This window comes from Podarcis muralis, chromosome 1 (genome assembly GCF_964188315.1).
Source record: "Podarcis muralis chromosome 1, rPodMur119.hap1.1, whole genome shotgun sequence".
In the NCBI taxonomy this organism is placed as follows: Eukaryota; Metazoa; Chordata; class Lepidosauria; order Squamata; family Lacertidae; genus Podarcis; species Podarcis muralis.
The window spans coordinates 91,077,488-91,102,014 of NC_135655.1; the positions used below are offsets into that span (position 1 = coordinate 91,077,488).

The 24,527-nt window shown below is 44.4% G+C and overlaps 1 protein-coding gene and 1 long non-coding RNA gene across 3 annotated transcripts in view; one reads left to right on the forward strand and one right to left on the reverse strand.

Moving 5' to 3' along the window:
• Positions 1-949: 949 nt before the first annotated feature.
• On the reverse strand, positions 950-18,135 carry LOC144328986 (uncharacterized). Its single transcript, XR_013394377.1, has 4 exons — positions 17,996-18,135; positions 17,556-17,607; positions 5,898-5,981; positions 950-2,304 (listed from the first exon to the last, which is right to left on the reverse strand). It is a non-coding gene; the product is annotated as an uncharacterized LOC144328986 (long non-coding RNA).
• Positions 18,134-24,527, forward strand: part of PDIA5 (protein disulfide isomerase family A member 5) — a 155,643-nt gene continuing 149,249 nt past the window's right edge. The window contains exon 1 of one of the 2 annotated variants that reach the window (XM_077934924.1): positions 18,134-18,266. In XM_077934924.1, coding sequence (XP_077791050.1) covers positions 18,195-18,266 — 72 coding nt within the window. In that variant the 5' untranslated portion in view covers positions 18,134-18,194. Of the gene's footprint in view, positions 18,267-18,632; positions 18,672-24,527 lie in introns of those variants that run through there. The other variant, XM_077934929.1, reaches the window with a different exon arrangement.

Sequence of the window (24,527 nt, forward strand, 5' to 3'; positions counted from 1 at the left end):
TGCAGCCTCATAGCTTCAGAATTTTCTGCTACCGGTAAATCCTGCCTTTCTTCACGCCACCTACCTTTGTCATATCTGACTGATTTAAAGGTCTCAGGGCAGGGGTGCCATGTCACTTCTCTGCTTTGTACATTGCACCCCCACCCCCACCCCAGTGAACAATAGGGTCCTAATTCATCCTCCCTGATGGACAGTCCCTATTCGGAGCTCACCCACCTGCCTGTGTGGAGACTGAAAGGCTCACTTTGTGCAGTTTATATTTGTCCAGAGAAATAAAAAACAGTAGTGAGAATTTGGAGCTGGCTGGCAGAAATATTGAAGCCCCAGAGATGCTGATGTTGCTTTGACACGAATGCTGCTTTGTACCTGCTTGCTTGCCACCTGCTCAATTCTCAGTTGTACATTTGTACAGAAACAGGTATTACAAAACGCTATCCGTCTCCAGAGCTCTCTCATTTGAAGGAAATTGACCCTGCAGAGCTGCCTGAAAATCTCCATTGCTTGGAAAACAGGGAACACTATTAAGTAAGACTGAGCAGCTAAATGTGATTGCCCAGTTAAGAACATGGGTGGACATGTGGCCCACCCACAAACCCCACTTATGCACCCACTTTGGTCTCTTTCCTTCTCAGCTGGGAATTCTTTCCTTCCTGCAGTCAGCATAAATGCAACACATCTTTTCATTAATTTCACATAAATTTGCTAGTGTTTGGCAATTTTAACCTCATCCAGTTTAATTAACCCATGGTTGGTAGTTTTCATTATTGTGAGACTTTGCCATCTCTTGGCATTCCTTACAAAATACCAGTTTCCCTTAAAGTAACCATGTATACAAACTTGTCCCCCACAATATCAATGTGGGCAGGAGCCTGTTGCTCTTCAGATATTGCTGGACTATAGCTCCCATCATCATTGGCCATTGGCCATGCTGGTTGGGACTGATAGAAGTTGAAGTCCAACCCACAACATCTGTAGGGCCACGGTTTCCGCACCCCTGATATAGACAAAGGTGCATGTAAAGTTCTACAATCACAGAATTGTTCACTGTCAACCTCTCTTTCAGAAGGCTGAACATTTGCTGCACACTCATGCATTTTTAAGCACTGCCAATTACCCTTTGTCCATAGATAAATTAAGAATGTATCCAGGCCCCTCCATCGCTTTGTGTTTATTTTTATTTTTTTAAATACAGCTTTCCACTTGAAGCATTTATTTTGTTAAAGTAGCTTGCTTTATCTCTGTCACACATGGAGCAATTGAACTCATTCCAATGACCCACTTGGTTACATCTGCACTCCATTCTGTTGTTCTGTAAGAGTTCTGCTGGCCTGTGTTTTATTAGTGTCTCAGGGTTATTCCCAGTTTATATATCCCAGAACACTATGCCTACACATACTAGCTTCGTTGCTTGTCTTCGTCACTTAGCTGTTCCTCCTCCTCTTTTTTCAATTGAGGGCCATGCACTCAGTGGTGTAGACATGATACGCATGGCAAGTTTCCAAAGAGGCCTCAGCATGTGAATGTGCACACACAATCTTACACACACAGGTACTGTACAATTAAATAGGTAAAATTGGAAGAGCATGGGATAATAATATTTTTCAGCATGTTTATATTCACAGAAAAGTCTGATAACTCCAGAGTCACTTGGGAGTGGTCCATGCAACATTCTGACCCTTGTTCCACGCTTCATTGATTCCGGTGCTAGAAGAGCACAGGCAGGAGATACTAAAAATCCCCTATTGTATAGCAATGGGTTTTCAAGACAGAGCAATCTTGGGCTCCCCAGGCAAGCCTGATGGCACTGTCCAGGGCTGACCAAAACCATAATATGGGCTTGTAATCAGCATGCACACCACTCAAAATGAATGAGTGGTAGGTGGCAGTTTGGTCCAAAGAACAGAGAAGGGTGGATTCAAAGGATGCTTAGACACAAAACTAGGTGCTTGGAGGATGCGGGCGCTGCTGTTGCTTCTGTGTGGCCTCTTTCCTGGACTGTGCAGATAAAGTTGTGGGTAGGCTGGAAATGATAAGATAAGACAGGATGGTAGTGATCTTCCTCTTCACCAGTATCCTGCCAGCTCATGACAGTGTTGCTTATTATGATAGTCTTTCCTGGAGCTTACACAGCTCTCCATGAAACCAAAACTTATGCACTGCACATACAGATAGAGATTATCATCTTCAGCAGAGTCCCAGGTGGAATCTACACCCATATAAAAACAGTTCTGAAGACTCTCCAGATGCTCCCAGCATCTGCATAAAAGGAAGGACACAGCAACAGTGGAGAAACATCTCTGGGACCTAGAAAAGTAGACAATGGATGGAATTTGAGAGATTTATTGACCAATAACAGGCTGCAGAGCAAGGAAAGTGAATCAGAAAAACTACACGCACACAAATGAAAGGCTGTAGTTATGGATTATTATGCTATAGCAAATAGGCCAGTTTATGGTACTGGGATGAGAAGGGGCTCAAAGGATTGTGTGGACCTCAAAAAACACATTTGTGGCACTGGGGACTCGGCTAAAGGTAAAGGTACCCCTGACCATTAGGTCCAGTTGCGGATGACTCTGGGGTTGCGGTGCTCATCTCGCTTTACTGGCTGAGTGAGCTGGCGTACAGCTTCCAGGTCATGTGGCCAGCATGACTAAGCCGCTTCTGACGAACCAGAGCAGTGCACGGAAATGCCATTTACCTTCCCGCCGAAGCAGTACCTATTTATCTACTTGCACTTGACGTGCTTTCGAACTGCTAGGTTGGCAGGAGCTGGGACCAAACAACGGGAGCTCACCCTGTCGCGGGGATTCAAACCACCGACCTTCCGATTGGCAAGCCCCTGGGGACTCAGTTATACAGCTGCAAATACAGTGGTGCCTCGCAAGACGAAATTAATTCGTTCCGCAAGTTTTTTCTTCTTGCGAGTTTTTCGTCTTGCGATGCACGGTTTCCCATAGGAATGCATTGAAAATCAATTAATGCGTTCCTAGGGAAACCGCCTTCAGACCAGGTCCGGGGACAGTCTGTTCCCCGACCTCTTCTGAAGGGGGGGGGGGACAAGGGCTTTTTTCCCACTGCCAGCCTTCAGAAGGCTGTTCTGAAGGCTGGCGGTGGGAAAAAAAGCCCTTCTTCCCACCTCCCGCCCCGCAAGCTCCGGGGACAGGAGGGCTTTGCTGCCGACCGCCAGCATTTTAAAAGCCCCTGCTGTCCCAGGGCGATTTTAAAATGCTGGCGGGCGGGAGCGAAGTCTCTGCTGTCCCGGGGAGATTTTAAAATGCTGGGGGGCGGGAGCGAACGCTTCGCTCCCGCCCGCCAACATTTTAAGATCGCCCGGGGCAGCAGAGACTTCTCGCCCAAAGCAAGGGGAGCTCTCCGAAGGGCTCCCCGTGCTTCGGGCGACAGGCTGCCGCCCCAAGCCTCGCGCACCCGGCGGGACCTCCTGCCGGGTGCGCGAGGCTTGCAGACACTCGCCCGAAGCAGGGGAAGCCCTCCGGAGGGCTCCCTGTGCTTCGGGTGACAGGCTGCCGCCCGGCGGGACCTCCTGCCGGGTGCGCGAGGCTTGCAGACACTCGCCCGAAGCAGGGGAAGCCCTCCGGAGGGCTCCCCGTGCTTCGGGTGACAGGCTGCCGCCCCAAGCCTCGCGCACCCGGCGGGACCTCCTGCCGGGTGCGCGAGGCTTGCAGACACTCGCCCGAAGCAGGGGAAGCCCTCCGGAGGGCTCCCCGTGCTTCGGGTGACAGGCTGCCGCCCCAAGCCTCGCGCACCCGGCGGGACCTCCTGCCGGGTGCGCGAGGCTTGCAGACACTCGCCCGAAGCAGGGGAAGCCCTCCGGAGGGCTCCCCGTGCTTCGGGTGACAGGCTGCCACCCGGCGGGACCTCCTGCCGGGTGCGCGAGGCTTGCAGACACTCGCCCGAAGCAGGGGAAGCCCTCCGGAGGGCTCCCCGTGCTTCGGGTGACAGGCTGCCGCCCCAAGCCTCGCGCACCCGGCGGGACCTCCTGCCCGGCGCGCGAGGCTTGCAGACACTCGCCCAAAGATTTTAAAATGCTGGGGGTCGGGAGCGAAGCGTTCGCTCCCGCCCGCCAGCATTTTAAGATCGCCCGGGGCAGCGGAGAAGTCTCCGCTGTCCCGGGAAGGCAGGCGGGGGGGAGCAAAGACTTCTGCCCCCCGCCAGCCTTCAGAAGAGGTCCAGGACCTCTTCTGAAGGCCGGCTGTGGGCGAAAGTCTTTGCTCCCGACCGCCAGCAATTTAAAACAGGTCCCCGGAGATTTCCCTATGGGCTTTCGTCTTGCGGAGCAAGCCCATAGGGAAATTCGTCTTGCGAAGCGCCTCCAAAACAGAAAACCCTTTCGTCTTGCGGGTTTTCCGTCTTGCGAGGCATTCGTCTTGCGGGGTACCACTGTAAAGCGTTTTGTGTTTTAAGTGCAATATACAAAGTGACGCTAGATGGTGATAGTGAGCCTTATGGGAAATTCGATGTATTTTAAAAAATGTTTTTTAAAAAGCATTTTCAGAACTGTTTTTATATGGGTGTAGATTCCACCTGGGACTCTGCTGAAGATGATAATCTCTATCTGTACGTGCAGTGCATAAGTTTTGGTTTCATGGAGAGCTGTGTAAGCTCCAGGAAAGACTATCATAATAAGCAAGACTGTCATGAGCTGGCAGGATACTGGTGAAGAGGAAGGGTGTGGCCACAACTGGTACATACCAGGACAAGCTGAAGATGGGGAAGGGGAGGTTGGGGACTTAGGAGGGATTCAAGGGACATCAGAGGATGTTGAAGGGGCAGCTGCCAGTTCACAGGAGCCAGGGGGGAGTGCCCACATCACCAGAACCAAAGGTGCCCCCGTCACCATGGAAAAGGTGGGTTCCGAGGCATTGAGAATACTGGGAAGTGCACTTTAAGAGACTGAGGCAGGCAAGACACCACAGCCCAGCTTACTAGGTGATCAGCTCAGAGAGGTCCCGAGGCTGAAGCGGAGGCTGGGGAGGCTGGGGGCCAGGAGGCAGACGCCCTTCTCTCCTCACAAATGCCTCACTGGGGCAAGACCTACTGGGAATAATTGCTGTGATCACTAGGCCTGAGCTGTTTTGTTTCCACCACTCCTCTGCATCCATCCATCCATTCCATTACATCCTCCATTGATAGGAATGTATTCCTTTTTCCTTTCCAGTTTTCTTTCTGTTCTGCTCTGTCTTCCCCACTGAGAAATAGATTTTCCCCCCCAAGACTCAGACATGTACATAGCTGTACGCTTGGTTTTTTTGGTAGCGTTTACCTTCTCATTTAAAATATTGGCTATTTCTGCAAGCCTAACCTAAAAACAACAACAACAACAAAAACCACCAACACACCAAGTGGAAGTACTCAAGGGTACATTTAAAACCCCTGTTGTGAAGGGATACAATTAATAAACCCCTGTTGTGAAGGGATACAATATAAACAGGTCACCCATTTTTCTCTTTTTCCTTTCTATAAATTGGGAATTCCTTTTCTTCCTTTTCCTTTCAATGCCCTGCCAATTTTGATTTCTATAAATAAATCCAGTCTATCCTTTTAACTCCATACTGTGACTTTGGGGCTTTCAGATACTGTCTATCCCTGACACTCTGGGTCCATGTTACCAGGTTTACTCCCAGATACTGCTGTGGTTTTACTATCTTGTCATTAGCAGAATTTAATAAGGAGTTCTGACAGTCAGAGTACTGACAGTCTGAGAAAAAAACAGTGTAGGAGCTTCGAAAGCTCTGCATGTTCTAATCCATCCCAGGCTCCTTAAAGTTAAATGAAATAGACTGGATCTTCACCAACCTTTTAAATATTATAAGCACAATATTAGATACATCATTCTAAAACATCACAGGGCATACTGGTAAGTTAAAAACATTCCTTACCTTTTGTCTGTCCAAACACAGTTTCGCTACTGCCGGTTCTTGATTGCTCTGCAGCACCTTCTGGCGTCACATTTTCATAACGCACTACAATATTAACATTACAAGCAAAACGCAATGTATCCATCTTAATGTTATAAAACATGAGTGTAGATCTGCCCATAGTGTCTGTTGTACAGTGAATGTGCAGGATGAGCCTACCAAGAAGAAGGCAGCTAGTTTCCTACTGAGGCCAGGCAAGGAGTAGTTAGCAGAAACCAGGAGAGATGGTGACAACAACGTGGAGAAAAATTGCTAAGACACTGACAAAGCATACATGTGCACAGAGAATGGCACTTTAAATTAAAGTTCTTACTACATTCCAGATAAGATGGTCAAGAGCAGCCCAATACTTTTTGCTGCCTAAGGCAAATGGCAAGATGGCACCCACCCCACATTTCCACACTCAAAAGTTGACCAAACTGGATCTTATTTCAACATTGGCAAGGAGGGTTCAGGCAATCTACTAGGCCATATTCTCTATCCTCCAATAACACCCCACAGCATCTTCCGCCTTACTCTACCTAATAGTAGGACTTGCCATGAAGCTAATAATGGTTATGGCAATGGCCTGATCTATGTGATCCTATTTCACGTGTGTGAGGCATTGCAAGGTCACTTTCTTTCTCAACATTCACACGATTGAGTAGTCTGGTGAAAATTCATATGGAACGTCCAGCTTATCCATATGGACGTTCTCATGATAACCTTATGAGCACTTTTCTAAATGTGTTACTCCTTCAGAGACGGGGAAGGATCGCTTGCATTGTGCTTGTGCAAAGAATGCTGGAGGAATGCAATACTCTTCCCTGTAGTTAAGATGACAAACAAAAGAGCTTTGGTAGAGTTTGTTGATATGCATGCAGCTATTTTTGTCTCACTTCAGACAGGGTGCGTGTGTTTTGCATAAAGAACCTGAGGGTGCATCACATTCCTATAGAACTGTATGTATAGTGTCCTATAAGTTGACGTCTTGGGAATGATGAATGTGTGTATCCCTATGGCTCCCTCTGGTAAACTAGTGAAAGCAAAATATACGCTGCTGTATAGCTGCTTGCCACCAAGTCAGGAACTGACAATAAAGCCAAGGGAATACTGAATGCTTGCAATAGCGGTTGGCAGCACACCAAGATATCAAAATAATTAGCACATCTGAAATGCAAAGGGCAGAGACTGGCTACATGATGGCAGTAACCACAATACAGCTTCATTCTGGAGAGAAATGACGCATTGTTAAGGAATGAGGCAAATATCCAGTGTTACTGCCAAAAATAAGGCAATAACAACATTTAGGCATACCAGTATTGAATACCAAACTGGACTGACTCCCCTTTCATTAGTCAGAGGACTGCTCAGCTACATGAATATACTTTATGGGGTTCTTAATTACTTAGGTGAGTACTATAAAAGAAAAGAAAACCAGGATGCAAATAATAAATAAACTTTCCCTGTTAAATACAAGACCGAATGCTTCATTTTGAAAATCAAAGTGCTGACAATTTCATAGGGTTAGGTCCCCCATAAGGACTGTGCTCATGTAAGCCATCTATATAATGTTGAATTACGGCAAGATTTCAAAGAGGCCAGTCTAGAACAATTTTAGTAACCTAGAAATTAGAGTAACATAGATGGTTCTCTCCATTTCCATGAATGGCAATTCCATCAAAGGGTGATGGAATTAAGACTTTTTAACTTATATGCAGAATTCATCATGCGAAAGGCTGGGCTGGATGAATCCCAAGCCGGAATTAAGATCGCTGGAAGAAATATCAACAACCTCAGATATGCAAATGATACAACCTTGATGGCAGAAAGTGAGGAGGAATTAAAGAACCTTTTAATGAGGGTGAAAGAGGAGAGCGCAAAATATGGTCTGAAGCTCAACATCAAAAAAACAAATATCATGGCCACTGGGCCCATCACCTCCTGGCAAATAGAAGGGGAAGAAATGGAGGCAGTGAGAGATTTTACTTTCTTGGGCTCCATGATCACTGCAGATGGTGACAGCAGTCACGAAATTAAAAGACGCCTGCTCCTTGGGAGAAAGGCGATGGCAAAGCTAGACAGCATCTTAAAAAGCAGAGACATCACCTTGCCAACAAAGGTCCGTATAGTTAAAGCCATGGTTTTCCCAGTAGTGATGTATGGAAGTGAGAGCTGAACCATAAAGAAGGCTGATTGCCGAAGAATTGATGGTTTTGAATTATGGTGCTGGAGAAGACTCTTGAGAGTCCCATGGACTGCAAGAAGATCAAACGTATCCATTCTTAAGGAAATCAGCCCTGAGTGGTCACTGGAAGTACAGATCCTGAAGCTGAGGCTCCAATACTTTGGCCACCTCATGAGAAGAGAAGACTCCCTGGAAAAGACCCTGATGTTGGGAAAGATGGAGGGCACAAGGAGAAGGGGACGACAGAGGAAGAGATGGTTGGATAGTGTTCTCGAAGCCACAAACATGAGTCTGACCAAACTGCGGGAGGCAGTGGAAGACAGGAGTGCCTGGCGTGCTCTGGTCCATGGGGTCACAAAGAGTCGGACACGACTAAATGACTAAAAAACAACAACAATTCTTAAGCTTTTCCATATTCCTGAAAATAATTCCAGAATTAACAAAGAACACAGTAGTATCAGGACCATCCAACCAAGACTCTGAGAAGACACTTAGAGCTCTGTGGAGATCTCCCCTCCAACTGAAGGCTTGAAGGAACCTGCAGTAGTCCAAAGGCAGCCTGAAAAGCTCCATCTCAATAATTTTTCACCTGGGTCCCCCAAGCACCTCTCCTCCCACATCTCAAACCTTGCCTCATTCCCCAGTTCTACCACATCACCCCAGAACACAGAAGTGAAGGTGGAAGAGTCACAGGAGTACCTGTTTGATTGCTGGACAGTTTTCTTACCAGGCATCTACGCAGGAGGGGGAGAAGACCCAGTTGTAAGATACGACCTAGCAAAGGCCCGGGTAGAAAGAGACATGCCAATGACTATAGAAGAATCTCCTCTGAACCTTTTCTGGGTTATTCCCATACGTATTCCCTTTTGAGCTCATTAATTTACAGCTTCCATGCCAGATGCTGGTCATGCACAAATAGGTACAACTGTATACAAAGGGCAATCCCTCTTCATATGTAGTGCTGGCTCCTTGCAAACAAATATCTGCAATTTGTGAGCCAGAACATAAGATCATGCACTCTCTTCAACACCAGTTCCTCTCTCTTTTCCCTTGTTAGTCTTAACAACCTACATGAGAGATCGATAGCTCAGTAGTAGAGAGAGCACACTTTCATGTAGATCATTCATTATTTGGTATTGCTAATGATAAAGAAAGGCCCCTACTTCAGACCCTGGGAAGCTTGTGCAGGCCACAGAACAGTGGAGTAGATAGGCTAATAGCCTGACTCATTATAAAGTAACTCCCAGCGTCTTGTTCTTAAGTAATAAATATAATTCTGTGCTAAGGAATTGTTTTAAAGAACAGAATTTAACAGGTACATAATATCTCTTTCACTCTCCCTCCCAAACCCACATTACAACTTATTCTGTCTTTGCAATTGTAGCAAGCCATAAGAAAAATATCAGCAAAAATAAGGGGTATCTCAAGCATCTGTCAAACTGTCTCTAGAAAAGTCTTTGGCACCTATTGAAGACCATTCTTTTCCAACAAGCCTTTTAAGACAAGATTTCTTATCCCACTCTGTAGGTGTACTAGACTTGAAATTGTTGTTATGTGTGCTTTTATTGTTAAATTACTTTAAGTTGTTTTATGGAAGTGATTCATAAATAAAGAAATAAGCAAACTGCAAACCTTCAGCACACATTCCTCAACCTCAAAATAACACAGAGATTCTTGATTAAGTACCTTCCATTATTTACGTTTAAGAAACCGGGCATCTAGGTCATTGTTAAAACATTAAAAGCAAATCCAACAGTTAATATGTATGAGAAAAATTTAATTAGTTGTCCTCCTGCACCAGCGCTTTAATAAGAAGTGGCTGTAGAGGACATTGCTGTCACAGCCCTGTTCCTGAGTTAAGAGTCAGAGGAGGATAAGCTGGCTGCGTTCTGCTGGACAACTTAACTGGGTGCCTGGTCCTCAGGCAAATGCTCCAGTGCCCGGGGAACCTAAGCTAGGGCTCTCATGGATGCCTTCTTCGAAATCCATTTAGCCTGAGAAGTCACCTCCTTGACCACCAGACCTACTCAATAACACAGGGACCATACCAGTCTGGAGACTACAGAAAAGAGAAGAGGCACTCTCCTTCATAGATTCAATCACAGAATTGTAGAGTTGGGAGGGACCACCAGGGTCATCTAGTCAAAGCCCATGTAATGCAGGAAGTTTTTGCCTAATTTGGGGCAATACTCTATCCCATGCTAAGGGGTTGCCCCGATTATACATTCTTCAGGCAGGAGATGGAGGTCTATTGTGCTGCTTTTCGGAGGCTCAGGAAAAGCAGGACCCCCTTCTCCTACATTAAATGGCATCTGATGAAATTTGTTTGGTTGACGATCACATTGGATAATTGTGTAAACATATTCTAGAAATAATGCCTGATAGTAATGGAGAAGCAAAGCACAGGGTACACAGAGAGTACATTTTAAGGTTTCAGTCATGGTTGTACCTAATAAGAGACACAGGTTTGTATGGCATTTTAATAGTAGTTATGAACTGGTTGTTGTGTTCATATTACTGACTAATTTAATATTGGCTATGTTGAAAATCTTGTTAGGCATTTATGCATTGTTGCTGTATGTGTGATCTTTGTCTATGGGAATCCTGTGGGCTTAGCTGGAATAAAGTTTGTGAATAATTAATGTGAACCAATTTTCTCTAGTTCAAATAATAATTATACCAAAAAATAAAGAAATACAGCAATGGTTTCTATTGTATCTTTGAGTAGCCATCCAGTGGAGTTCTTCTATGTGGTCTGGAGGTTGGTCACTCCTGACAGGAACTGGTTGACTTAGCACTTCCAGGATAAAGTTGTTTGGCTCTGCAGTGATGAAGATGCTGCTCTTGTGACAGTGTCAGCCAAGGTGTCCAATGAGTCATGAACCTATGTTGGGATGTAATACTAAGCTAAACCACATTCCTTAGCTACTCTACAGGTCCACCACATATGATAGAAAGTTCCTTCCATATCATTACATTTCCAACAATCACCTGACTCCAGTGAGATCACAGTGGAGGCAGTGCAGCTGGTAGTGAGCCCATGGGACACCATCTCTTGGACTTCTGTTGCCCAAGGCAACTGCTTCAGCCTACCTTATGGATGGGCCAGCCCTGCTGATTAGGCAGCAGATCAAAGCAAGCATGTCCAAGGGAGCAATCACATCCACATCCAAGCCTCTTGGACCCCACATGGCTGTTAAAGTGAATATGGAGAACTCTATATTGTTAAGGGTGCTCAAAGTTGTTAGGCGACAGAAGTACAATTCCCAGCACCTGTAACAAACTATAGTTCCTGGCATGGTGTGTGTGTGTGTGTGTGGGGGAGCACATTACAGTTTAAATGGTATAAGAGAGCTGTTGGTGTGGATGTGAATGGTAGGAAGCAGGGCCCATGAGGAACTGGTCGTAAATAGGGCATCACCCATCCACTCAGCTGCAAACCATTATTTATGGCAATATTTCCATACAGATGCCAACCATTTGGAGGGCATTTTTCTAGTTTGTTGTGAAAGACTGTGCCAAACCTAAGACTGGGTTTGAAATCCATAGAAAACTGACAAAACAGGGAAGGGAACTTCGACAATAGCAGACTTCGCATATGAGAACAAAGGCAAAGTGGAATAATGGAAGCACACAAAACAAACTAAGTGATTATGAGAGGAAACAACCAAAGCAAGACATCAAAAATAAAGGCAACATGTTAGTACAGATTGATCCAGGGCTGTAATTCAATGAAGCTGCCTTATCTATTGACTTGCTGTGTAGTTTGTGTGAATTGCTGTCGTTGGTCCACTTTCCAACCTGCACAAGTATTATAAAGACAATTATATCCTATCTGAATAGTTTTTGAAGTCTCTGGCTGGAAATGACTGTGTAAAAGCTAGGTGCTATTACAGCTGGAAATTGTCAAAACATGATGTGATTTTGTTCCCTGTTGCAGATGCAGTCTCCTTGAATTGCCGTGTAAAGTAAGCCACTCTCGTGTTGAAAGATGCTCTCTCCCCTCTCTCTCTTTTTGCTATTGCAGGGAGCATTTCTGCTTTCCGGTCTGATAAAAGCCGTCCTGCCAACCTAGCTTGGCAAATTTTTCATACTGAGGTTGCTTTTGCATTCTTTAAGAGCAGCGACTGTGCTATAGAGCATCTGAAGATGTAAGCATTTTTTGGCACAAAGGAATCAAAGAGAAGTTATGATAATCATTGAAGGTTCAGAAATCCATGGGAAACCAGAAGAGTGCACACAGGCTGGGATAATTGTGTCTGTATAATACAAATGGAAATCTGTTTAAAAGTGCCTGGGAGTTACCAGGTGAATCTATTTTTATTTTATTTTTGGTTTGTATAAAAGGAGTCACTTGTGTAGATAGCAAGGAATTTCTCTACTTGCATTTCCAATATTATATATTGAGCGGTGGAGAGGTGTATTATTTTTAATTACGTGTGTATGTATGAGTGAGAATTAACAGCAGTTATTATCTGCTTCCTCTTCTCTCCCAGCAAGAATTATGGACAGTTTTCTACCAGTACTGTTGAGGTTGCATGCAGTTTTTATGCTCAGGTAACCAATATTTCTAAGGATCACACTGAATTATACCTGGTTTGGGGGCGGGGGCTGATTCAGATGTTGCACCACTTTTTACACTTGCCAGCATCTATAGTTGTGAGGTGGGCATAACATGTCAGTGGAGAGTCTATAGACTTCTGCTATACCATGGTCTCAAAGATTCCAAAATGTTAAAGTCTGTGTGCTTTCTTAGTGCACATTGTATGATGCTTATATGAACAATGAGCTTAGTAATACAAAAATGGTGGGAAGTCTTCCATGTGAGTATAGAAAGCAGTTTGTGAGTGCAGATGGTAATGTTTGAACTGGCCTTTATAATGTCACACAAGGTAGGCTTGATTTCATAGAATCATAAAACTCTAGAGTTGGAAGGGATCCCTGAGGATCATCTCGTCCAACCCCCTGCAATGCTGGAATCTCAACACGTTTGCCCATCCAATTTGAAACCATACCAGACCCTGCTTAGCTTTGCAAATGTGCTAGCAGTGTTGTTGATTCACCACATCTGCAGGCACCATTAACAAAAAGAAAATATTTAGTGATTTGAGACAATAAACATATACAAGTCAAGTAAACATAGCATGTAACCAAAGGGCCATGTACCAATAGTATTACTCGTAATGGCTTCACTTTTTTCACTTTCATAAGATCTAAAGGGTATTACACTGACAGGTTAACAAATCTATACTGTTGACACTTTGCAACAGGAGTACAGAACCTGTGATCACCCAGATGTGGTTGGACTGCATCTCCCATCATCCCTGACCATTGGGAGTTGGACTCCAACCAGCAACATCTCTATATCTGCAAGTTCCCTACCCTTATTTCACACACTGTTTGGCTGTAGGTTAAGAAATTTCCTGATTATGCAGTGACCAATTACATTATACACTCAATTACTTACCTAGGCATTAGTATTCCTAGCAAGGCTTACTGGCCATGCCAGACAGAACTTGCTCTCTGCATGCCTATGATTTGGGAAGTGTACCAATTAGTTATCTGGGATGAGATGATCATTCAAATATAATGATCAAAATGAAGGTTACACAAATTGATTCTGGACAGGCTGTGCTTCATTTGTTTACTTGAAGTTTTGAAGAGTTCCCAATACATAATCAAGGCTGAAATGAAACCACTTCTCACACACCGGCAGAACTAACACAAGTTGTACTGAGGGTATCTTCCTTCTCCAAGCCTGCCCAAGGACTAGAAAAAATGGCAAAAAGCTATGATTGTATTGGACTATGTATTTGGCACTGTGAGCTACAGTGGAAATGTATACCAGGCTGGTGAGACATCACTAATAGCATTAAAAGCACAATTGCCTTGCTGCCATATAGTTTTTAACCAATAAAGCTGCTAATGGTGGAAACCAATGGCACAAGTATTTTCCTGTTTCATACCGCAATATTGAAGCAATCTGAAGCATGCTTATTTGGGAGTTAAATCCCTTAGAATTTAGTGGAGCTTGTGTGTGACTTAACATGCATAATGCAGGATATTAAGATGCATTCTTAAGCATCTTAACAATATGATCCTAACAATGTTTCTTTATAAGTAAACCCCAGCGAATTCAGTAGTACGTAGTTCTGAATAAGAAACATAGGCCAGCAGTCATACTTGAAAATAAAGTTGTATTTAAATTGGTGGAACTTCATTCTAAGTAAATGTGTTAATCTGGGTGTCTGAACAAATGAAAGCACCCCATTAACATTTCATGGATGTGTTTCTAGTATGTCAATTATGCCAAGTTATATAGACACAAATCCTTGATGGCTGCCGCATGCTGCAGAACTCCTGCCCTTAGGCTCTCAGACACTAATATTATTTCTTTAAAACCTTATTTGTGTGGCTTGTATTTTTATTTGAATAATTTATATGCTTTTACTTTGAAGAATTGCAACTGGTCCCTAGCCCTCATTGTTGGGTGGGCTAGCAATCAAAATAATGTATTTTAAAAGTGGGTGCATAGTGAATGTAATAATAATGACTTTCTAGAAGTTTTCCTTGGTTCTATATTTACTCATTTCTGTATTTTGCATTACACAACTCAGATTTTCTTGGTGATTCTATGTACAAAATTGGGGAGCTTGATTGTTGCCTTTCCCCATTTCAACACACTTCTGTTGGGCTGAACATTCTGGGTTGCATCCAGCCATACTTGGAGTACACCCAATGAGATCAATAGTCCTAACTTATTGTAATGTCCGAGTATGACTTAGCTCAGGGGTCTGCAACCTTTAAGACAAAAAGAGCCACTTGGACCCGTTTCCGAAGGAAAAAAAACTGGGAGCCGCAAAACTCGTCATTATAAAAATAACTTTTTTGTCACTTTTTTATTATTTCTTTGTTTGACCCCTCAGAATCACTCCTCCTCATAGAAATAAACGTTAAATTAACAAGTTACCTTTTTGTGTGTGTGTGTTCTTGACTCCCCTTCAAAACAGTGACCAGCGTACATGCCCCTTACAATGTAGCGGGCGGGAAGGTGACGTCGGGACGGTGCGTGCCTAACGCACGCACCGCCCCCATGCGACGTCACAGCCAGTACAGTGCCCGCCACAGTGGGGAGTGTCGGGGTGCACAATGCACCTCCTCCCCTCGCTAGTATCCGCCCCGGAGCCGCGGCAAAGGTGTAAAAGAGCCACATGCGGCTCTAGGGCCGTGTGTTGCAGACCCCTGACTTAGCTGAATACAGCTAGCTCTCCTAAATTTCCCTGAAAGGGTGCTAGTTAAGCCTGTTTTAGGGTTGCCATATTTCAAAAGGTAAAAACCAGGACACCCCAAAAGTTGTTGAATTTTTTTAGGAAACCACCGAAATTGTTGAGCTTTTTAAAGGAAAACCCAAAAGTTGTTCAGCTGTCTTTTTATGAAAACACAAAAAAACATGATTTTTTGGTCTATTTGCCGAAGATCCAGGACAAACCGCCACCCAGATGTCACTTCCGCCTTTGAAATCCTGGTAATGTCTGGGAAAATCCGGACATATGGCAGCCCTAGTTTTTAAGTACCTGCAAATCAGAACATTCCTGTGCCTGTATCTGGACTATGGATCTGGGATGCCTAACATTGTTCCCCTGTCATTAACAGAGCAGCCAAAGCACATTCTCACAATCTCTTTCATTTTATATGCGTATATGGCAAGTATGGGAAACATGTGGCCCTACAGGTGCCTTTGGACTCCAGCTAGCGTAGCCACCATTGGTCGGGCAAAATACAGGACAGGACAGGTTGGGGGAAGGGATTGAGGGGCTAAAAATTACTTCACTGGGTGCAGAAATGACTTCAAAGCAATCCATTACAATGGCACATGGGAGTTACAGTGGTTTATTCAATGAAAACAACAACAAAAGCACTCACTCTCTGATCTACCTGCCTCTGTCTGTGCATAAACTCCTTCCCAATCCCCCCTGCTCTGCACTGGGTGGATGGACAGACCAGGCCTGTGCAACACCCCTTTCTCCAGGACTTACCCTCTGCCCGCACAAAACCCCCCTCTCTCAAACTCCTCCTCCTGTCCCCACCCCACTCTCTGCTCACCATCCCACAATTAGTCTTGCTCTCATTCTCCATCTCATGGACCCACCCTCCCCATACAAACTCCTGCTCAGGCTCTGCCTCTCCTCCTCCCACCGGACCCAACCTCTGCTTGCACAGCTTTGAGGATGAGAATGAGCTTGAATACATGAAAAAAGACATCCTGTCCAAACAGGGCAGGGGACACTTTTCTCCCCAAAAAGGACAATCACATACTTCTAGGGACAGGTGGCAACCCTAACTCTCTCTCCCATCATCCCTGTCCGTTGGCCATGCTGGCAGGGGCAGATGGGAGTTGGAGTCCAACAACATTTGGAAGGTCACAGGTTCTCTATTCCTGGCATACAGGGTAGCTAACTTGGTACCTTCAAGATTTTGCTATTGCTTCCATCATCCCTGACCACTGGTCATGCTGGCTGGGGCTGATATGTATAAGTTCCCAGGTTCAATACCTGGAGCTACTTGTTCAAGGACTTGAGGTAGCAAGGCTAAAAAAGACTGTGTGTGCTTGAGACCTCGGAAAAGAGTTGTTGCCAATTAGAAGAGACTGTACTCAATTTAATGGCATGCTATAAGGCAGGTTGTAAAGTGCTTCTGCCATTTTAGGGGTATTTGTGCAATGGGATATATGTAGAAGGTAATGTTTTACAGAACTATGATATTGCAGGGAATATCCATCCTAGGCATGGCTATCCTGGAAGCATTTTGAGGTGTTTGATAGCGTCTGGCACTTGGGTGTTCTTTTGTTTTTACTGCCATGGAGCAGTGGGGTGCCTTGTTGTATAGGATTCTGTGAGAGGCTGCTTGTTCTGTGGGGCTTAGAAGCTCTTTTATGGAGATGTGAGAGGCACCATGTGTGCGACAGAGATGCTTTTCAAAACAAAACTGCAAGGTGCCTGGGATTTTATAGTGGGGTTCTTGAAGCTGTACATGTGCCAGTCAGGTAGGCTGGTCTAACTGTAACACTGGGAAATGAAGGCTGGGTACACACCCTTGTTTACTCTGCACCCAGTGTGCTCCCAACAGTGGCATGGGAAGCAGTGTACACATGACGTTTGCCACAATCCATATCTGTCCTGTTGTATTCCTTATCAGGTTTTTAATATTCTGTTGGGAGCCGCCCAGAGTATTATTATTATTCCTTATGAAATACTGCATTTCGATGCACTTTCCCCACAAACTACCTTCAGCCCGACTTGAGGAAAAGAACAATCTAGCTGTGTTTTAAACCAGTAATGTTTACACAAAATAATGGATGCAGTCCTAAACTCCATTTACCAGAGAATAAGCTTAATTGAATTAAAAAGGATTTACTGCTGAGTACACATGGCCAGGATTTCAGTGTAAATTACCAAGAAACTGCTGCTGTTTTCGTTTTTGTAATGTTCAAGACTGGAAGAGTTTCTAGAAAAAATAAATATAAATGATAAGCCAAGATATGTCCATAGACATATTAAACCAACAAGCAGTTTGCATGCCCACCCCCAGTGTTTATTTACAAAACATGAAGAAAAAGCCCTGACCCCTTCCAGGTATGCTAACAAGATCTTAACCAAGCATCTACACCCCCCCCCCCTCTACTTTGCTCACCCCGGTTATTTTGAAACGATTACCAGTCAGAATGAGATTTGAAGCAGCGATTGCTCTGCTCAGACCTCAGGCTCTTAGTCTCTGCAGAGGAAGCATCTACTGCTACCCCACGGAGGACGCCCGCCGCGCCCCCCCCTTCCTATGCCAATTCGGATTAGACTATACCCTGCAGCAGACGTGTTAATCGGATACTTCTTCCCACCTGTTTCCTCGCCCGTTACCCAACGACCTGAGCTGCCGGAGAGACTACGCTTCCCAGCATGCACCTCGGCCGCTCCGCGCTCCGCTCCAGTGTAGCAGGATTTTCCCTGTGGATTGCGCATGCCTAGCCAGACGTGGCAGCAGCAGCAGCCGCCAGAGCCAGCAGCTCCTCGTTCTGCCAGCGCGAGCGGCAGTCGGTGATGGGTCTGGCGGGGCGCAGCTTTGGGAGGACGAAGTGCTTCGCAGGGAGGATGTTGCTGCTGGCCCTCTTGGTAAGTGGCTGTTGCTGGGAAGCGGCTTCTGCTGCGGAGGGGCGTTTCGTGAAGGACGCGCGGGGCGGCGGAGGGCGGGGGCGAGCTGTCCGGGGCACTTGGGCTGGTACACTGGTGCTGCTGGTGGTGAGAACTGGTGATTCTGGAGGCGCCGGGCTCTGTGTGTGCTTGTGTGTTTGCACACAGCTCGCCTGTCAAAGTGAAAGCGGCAGGCTCACATTGCTTAGGTGGCAGAAGTTAAAACTTCTTCGGCCTTTGGAAAGCGGGCGGGCGGGCGGGCGGGCAGGCGGGGTTTGTGTATGTGTGTGTGCAAATACGGTACCTCACGAGAGGAGCCGCTGCTTGCAAAGGCTCGCGCTGCTTTCCTGCCTGCCACGCTTGCGAGATCCCCGTGGCCGGTTGTTGGTGAGTTGGAGGAAACCCGGCTGCTAGTTGCCGGCTGATTTATGCCTCCACTGCCACTTAACGCTCGGGTCCTTTATCAGTCCCGAGCTCAGGTTCTCCGGCTGCATGTTTTACATTGCTGTTTCTGGGATGATTATACAATGTGTCCTGTAGAGCAGCACTGTTACTATTTCTCTCTCTGTCTCTCTTGAGATTCTACAGTAGGTAGGTGTAAGTCATTCCCCTACTCTGTGAGAATGGAGAGAGAAGTGTTGGCGACAATGATTGGGTTAGTTCAAATGGTTAGCTCTGGACTAAATTTTTGTGCAGAATATCAATCGACCTATTTCCTTCCCCCTTTTCTTTTTTAAATAGAAATAAAAGCAACGAACTGAATGTGCCGTGGTGAAACAAGACTTCTTCTGTAGTTCAATATTTCAGGGGTAAATAGAATGTAACGGTGTAATCCTATTCTACTCGGAAGCAAGTCCGTTGAGTTCAGGGAGACTTGCTCCCAGGGAAGGATAGCAGCCTAAATACTGTTTGCTGAACAACCTGCTCTCAGAAAATGGGTTCAAGAGTGAAATGAACACAGACAGGTCCTCTGCATGTTTACTCAAAGGATAAACCCCACTGGGACTCTCTCCCAAGTGCATACAGGCTGGGTTGCTACCTTATACATCTTGCAATTCTAGGTGTGGCTATTCTGAAGTGTGTCTTGCTGAGTAAATTGGGACTCATTCCCTAGTCATTGTGTTTAGGATTGCAGCCTTCATTTTTGTGAAAAGAATAAAAGTCACAGAGTTAGGAGATAAGGTGACTTGAGAGATGTGTGTATATATAGCTCAGTAACTTATAAATATTTCCTTTTCAGAGGTGGGTTGAGGAAGGATGGAGGGTTGACACTTAAGGCTCACATGGGTGCTCAAATTCCTGTGACCTTGCTTGCAGTGCAATGCACTTATCATTGTTTGCTTTCCACTTCCCTTAATTCTCTTGTGTTTTTCCTACCACCGTTTCAAAACAGAAACATTTTTTAAAAAGTGTTTTTCCATTTCCACTGGAATTTTGCAGACTTCCCTTATGGCTCCTCTCAACTCTCAAATGCCTACTGTTATCCCAGAGAAGAATCTGAACTGTCTGTTGTCAATAATAATAAATCATTTCAATTTTTAGTGCTTGGAAGACATGGCTAGGCTATCCACATTAGTCTGACATGCCAGATTATTTTAGGTTTTGCAGTAAATGGTTTAAACTCAGACTTCATCCATTCATGGTGAAATGTAACTTGGATTCCTTATAGAGGATGATTATATGGATATGACTGGGTGGCATTGAAATCATGAGCTTGAGAATTCTCAGATCTCTGTATGCATAGGTACACTTTGCACAATATGAGTTCTCCTTGAATGTGCTGAGAGAAAAAAGAGAGAGGAAACCTTGAAGTTTTGGGCATTGAGTGGGAAAGCTTTATGACAGCACATTCAGAAATATCTAGGTATGGTATAATTTAAATGGATGCAGTACCACAAATGGTTTAATAACACTAGCTGCTAAAGTGGAGCTTTTTTCTGTGGTGGGAAAAAAGCTTTTACAACTCTTAATTGATTCTTTAAAGAGGCTTAACATGAATAAGTCAGAAGGTTGTTTAACATGAATGCTTGCATAAATACTTCTTTTCATTTACCCTGTGAAATTAGACTTTCTTCTCTCCCCTGACAAATAATCATAACCTAGGTAAGTTCTTAATTTTCTTACACCTGCTCAGTCAGTCAGATGTGGACTTCTGAAACAGAGTGACATGATAGCAGTGCATTAATTTGCCTACAACAAACAAAATGTATAATTGTGGTTGTGTTGCCATTTCCCCCCGCTCCCTTCCCCACAAATCCTTATTTGCAACCCCCACTCAACTGTCTTGGTGTGATGGACACAAATGCTGTGCCATTCATGGAAAAAAGAGTTGGATGGTTGGTTTTCACTGACCTCTTGCTTCTGACACACTTTTATTGGCTTTGAAGGAAAAACAAAAACTCAAGCAACAATGCCCTAGCACACAGGTGGGGGATTTAATGATGGGAGGGGTCCCTTAATAGGAGTCCTGTAGATATAAAATTAGAAATTCGGGGAGAAGGTTCAGACTGTGTATGTATATATGTGTAGGGAAGAGTGTCTATTCTGAAGTGGCACAGTCTAGATACAGCTTTACAATCTCATCTGCTGTTTGGGATAATGCTAAGTTAATTTCAACAGAGGAAGACTGAAACTTTTGGGCAAAGAAAGAACCTGTGGTTATTGCTTGCAATGTTACTTTATTAGGTTAACTTAACACAAATGTGCATATGTCGAACAGGAAGTGTTATATGAATTTTGGTTTCCTGCTAATAGTACACACTCTTCCAGTCAGTTTCCAGAGCTTTGCAGAAAGTCTTAATTGAAAGAGGATTTTGTTTAATCATTTCCAAGTGTTTGGTATTTACTTCCCACCCTCTTTTAGTATCACAGTTTGATGTGCCTCCTGGACCTGGATTCTATCTACTGTTTAGCCTTATTACTGCTTCCCTACTCTCCTTTTCCTATTGCATGTGGGAACTGATTTCCTTCTTCTAGATCTCCCAAGTGCAGATCACATGAGTAGCCCCATGTACAGGTTGGCCTATTTGTATGGTGGTAGAACTAATAATGAAATAAAGGTTTATTTTTCCTTATAAAAACATAACTACATAGATCTGAACATTTTGTTACCCAACTGGATTCCCCCCCCCCCCAAGAAAAGATTCGTTTTTGGTTGTAGTATATACTACTATATACTACTAGTATTCTTTGGTTTTGAGAGAAGGTGGGTTAAGCCTTCTTGAAAGAGTCAGAATGATGTAAGTTTGCTCCTCCAGTTTCCAACTTGTGAAATGCTTCTGGATATGGGCCAGTTTGGTATTTTGGGGTGGGGGGTGATTGATGGGTTGGATCCTGTTACTACGTAGGATAGGACTTGGATTAATCTGGACATTCAGTTCCAATTCTGGCAGAACTATTTTTTTATAAAAAGGTTGGCCAAAGTGGAGCTGCTGATGGAATGGTGCGGTTTTTCAACATAGGGCGTCCGCTATCATCTGTATGACTCAGATAGTCTTCTGTAATGGCTATTTTACAGTCCTCCATGCTGTTCTTTCATCCTGTATGTTTCAATGCCTGCTAGGTTCTGCAGTTTTTGTTAAAAAGATTCTCCTGTACTCTGAACCAGGAATCAATACCCTATCCCAATATTAATATTTGCTACTGATCCCTCTTCTTGAAAGAGAACGTCTTCTTACCTTTTCCATGTGCAAAATTCCCACTGTGGCCTTTTGTTTTTAGGATTGTTCAAGATCTGTTCTCAGACATGCAAGTCGTGTCGCTCTTCTCAGAACCCTTTTATTGCAGTCTTGCCCTTTCTGAAATGAGGTGAATATTACATGATAAGGTTAAATTACACGATGCTATTGCAGATTATCCTTATTATTCTCTATCTTCTTTGTCTAGCCCCAGATTTCCTTTGCTACTCTTATGCTGAGCTTAGGTTGGTTCAGCCAATTTCGCTCCAACAATGTATGCAATTAAATGCTACTTCTGAATTGTACTGTTTTGAATTTATATACCTGTATTAGCTTGGCATCATTTTGTAACAGATTTAGCTTTTTATAATTTAATACATATTTGATACTCTTGCTGCATCTTGTACAGTGGTGCAGGTCCTGTTTGCAAGGCAGTAAAACAAATTAAATTGTTGCTATAAAAAAAATCCTCAAATATGCGTATGTATTTGTAACTTTTCATTTATAGGATTGCACACTGAGTGCAATATTAAGTATATTCAAGCCTTTCCCCCTCCCTACCCCAAATTCTTGCAGGTTCTGAGGATTACAACTGGCAATTTAGGAAGTGATCTGGAACAATTATTCTCTCCTCTTCTTGTCCAACAAAAAATTGTGGCATGGGTGGGGAAAACTATCACTTATTGCCTTGTGCTCAAGTGGGTGATCTGCAACTAGACAGGCATTGAGTGACTTATAGTACAGTCCTGTCTGTATGGCTACTTAGACCCTCCTAGGCTAAGCTATGCCACACAAGTGTTCAAGCTCCTAGGGAGGACATTGTAGCGAGTGTTCAAAAATCCTCAGGTGTGTTTTGCTACTGGCACGGGTCCAATTGCTTTTACATGGAGATCGTTGGGCACCAGGTTGGTGACCACAGTTTAAACAACTCTGCCTTAAAGGTAAAGGGACCCCTGACCATTAGGTCCAGTTGTGGCCGACTCTGGGCTTGCGGCGCTCATCTTGCTTTATTGGCCAAGGGAGCCGGCGTACAGCTTCCGGGTCATGTGGCCAGCATGACTAAGCCACTTCTGGCGAACCAGAGCAGCGCACGGAAACGCTGTTTACCTTCCCGCCGGAGTGGTACCTGTTTATCTACTTGTACTTTGATGTGCTTTCGAACTGCTAGGTTGGCAGGAGCAGGGACCGAACAACGGGAGCTCACCCCGTCGTGGGGATTCGAACCGCCGACCTTTTGATCGGCAAGTCCTAGGCTCAGTGGTTTAGACCACATTTCCATTTCCACTGTGTGTCTTTCTCCTTGCATACTGGCACACGTGACTTATAAGGGCAAGCTGGAGTCAAGCAACGTAGTTAAGATCATAGAATTGTAACATTGGAAGCAGTGTTAGAAACTGGGTTATTTGCCACATGGCTCCCGGAACCTGGGTTACAGGCGCAAAAACATAATGGCTAGGTTTTTCCAAGGCTTGTGCAGTCTTTCTAAGCCAAGGTTTGGCTTAGCATGTCATGTGAACCAGGCCATGGGGTTTGCTTTCCAAATTTGCTTAGGATTGCAGCTTTAGTTTAAAGTAGCATGTTATTTTTCACAGGATTCTTTCCCCCTTCATTGCTTCTTGCTTTTGTTGGTCTTTTGTTTTCACCATGTGGAAGTATGTGTTGAGTGTTTGCATATAGTCTCACTAAAAGGGCATTATCCTACTGTGTTCTTGGCTTGAGATCATGTAGTTGGAGTAGCTAATTGAACTGCTGAATATGACTGCTGAATATGACTCTACAGAAAAAAATATTTAACCCAAAAGCTTAGAATCTGACTTTGAGGAGCCTTAGTGCTCAGTCACTTCCATAATTATTGTTTGTTCTCCTGCTTGGAGTCAGGCCTTGAAGTTGTTTTATGCTGGAGGACACCTTCTGCCAATTAAGCTTTCGGCTATTTGTCCGATGTAGTAAATAAAATGCTTTAAAAAGAAGAAGACACTAAACTGCAGCCTTCTTATTCTTGGCTTTCTTCTTCAAAAACAGAATATACTTGAAGTAGAACTTGACAGTTATGAATTTTTCAGCGGGGGGGGGGGGGAGAGCTTTGTTTTGAAATGTTTATTCAAAGGTTTTTTTAACCTCTCTCTGAGGATGACAAAACACAGTAAGTCCTGGTTGCAGCACAGCAGATTTTCGTTTTAAGTTATTGAAGTATCTCAGTAGAAAATAAACTGAGGAGTGGAATGGTTCCAAGGAAAGTAGAATCTGGAATCCTGGAACATGAGTCTGTGTGTATGTCAGGACGGTTTATGTCTACTGACATCCTTCCAGTACATAAGAGTTAGCTAAAATGACTCCTGAAGAACCTTTCAAATTTAGTTTAATGTCATCGCTTGCTTGCATCCATTCTTCCAGCAGACTCCTCTCCTCCCTCAGTGATGATAATCTCCCACCTCACCAATTGAACAGCAACTTGTTGTCTTGCTTCTTGAGCCCCTGATTTGGCAGAACATCTGCAAAGGAACTGAGGGTGTTCTCTTGAGGTTCTGCTGTGCTCTTATTAGATTCCTCTGACGTAGTTGCTTTG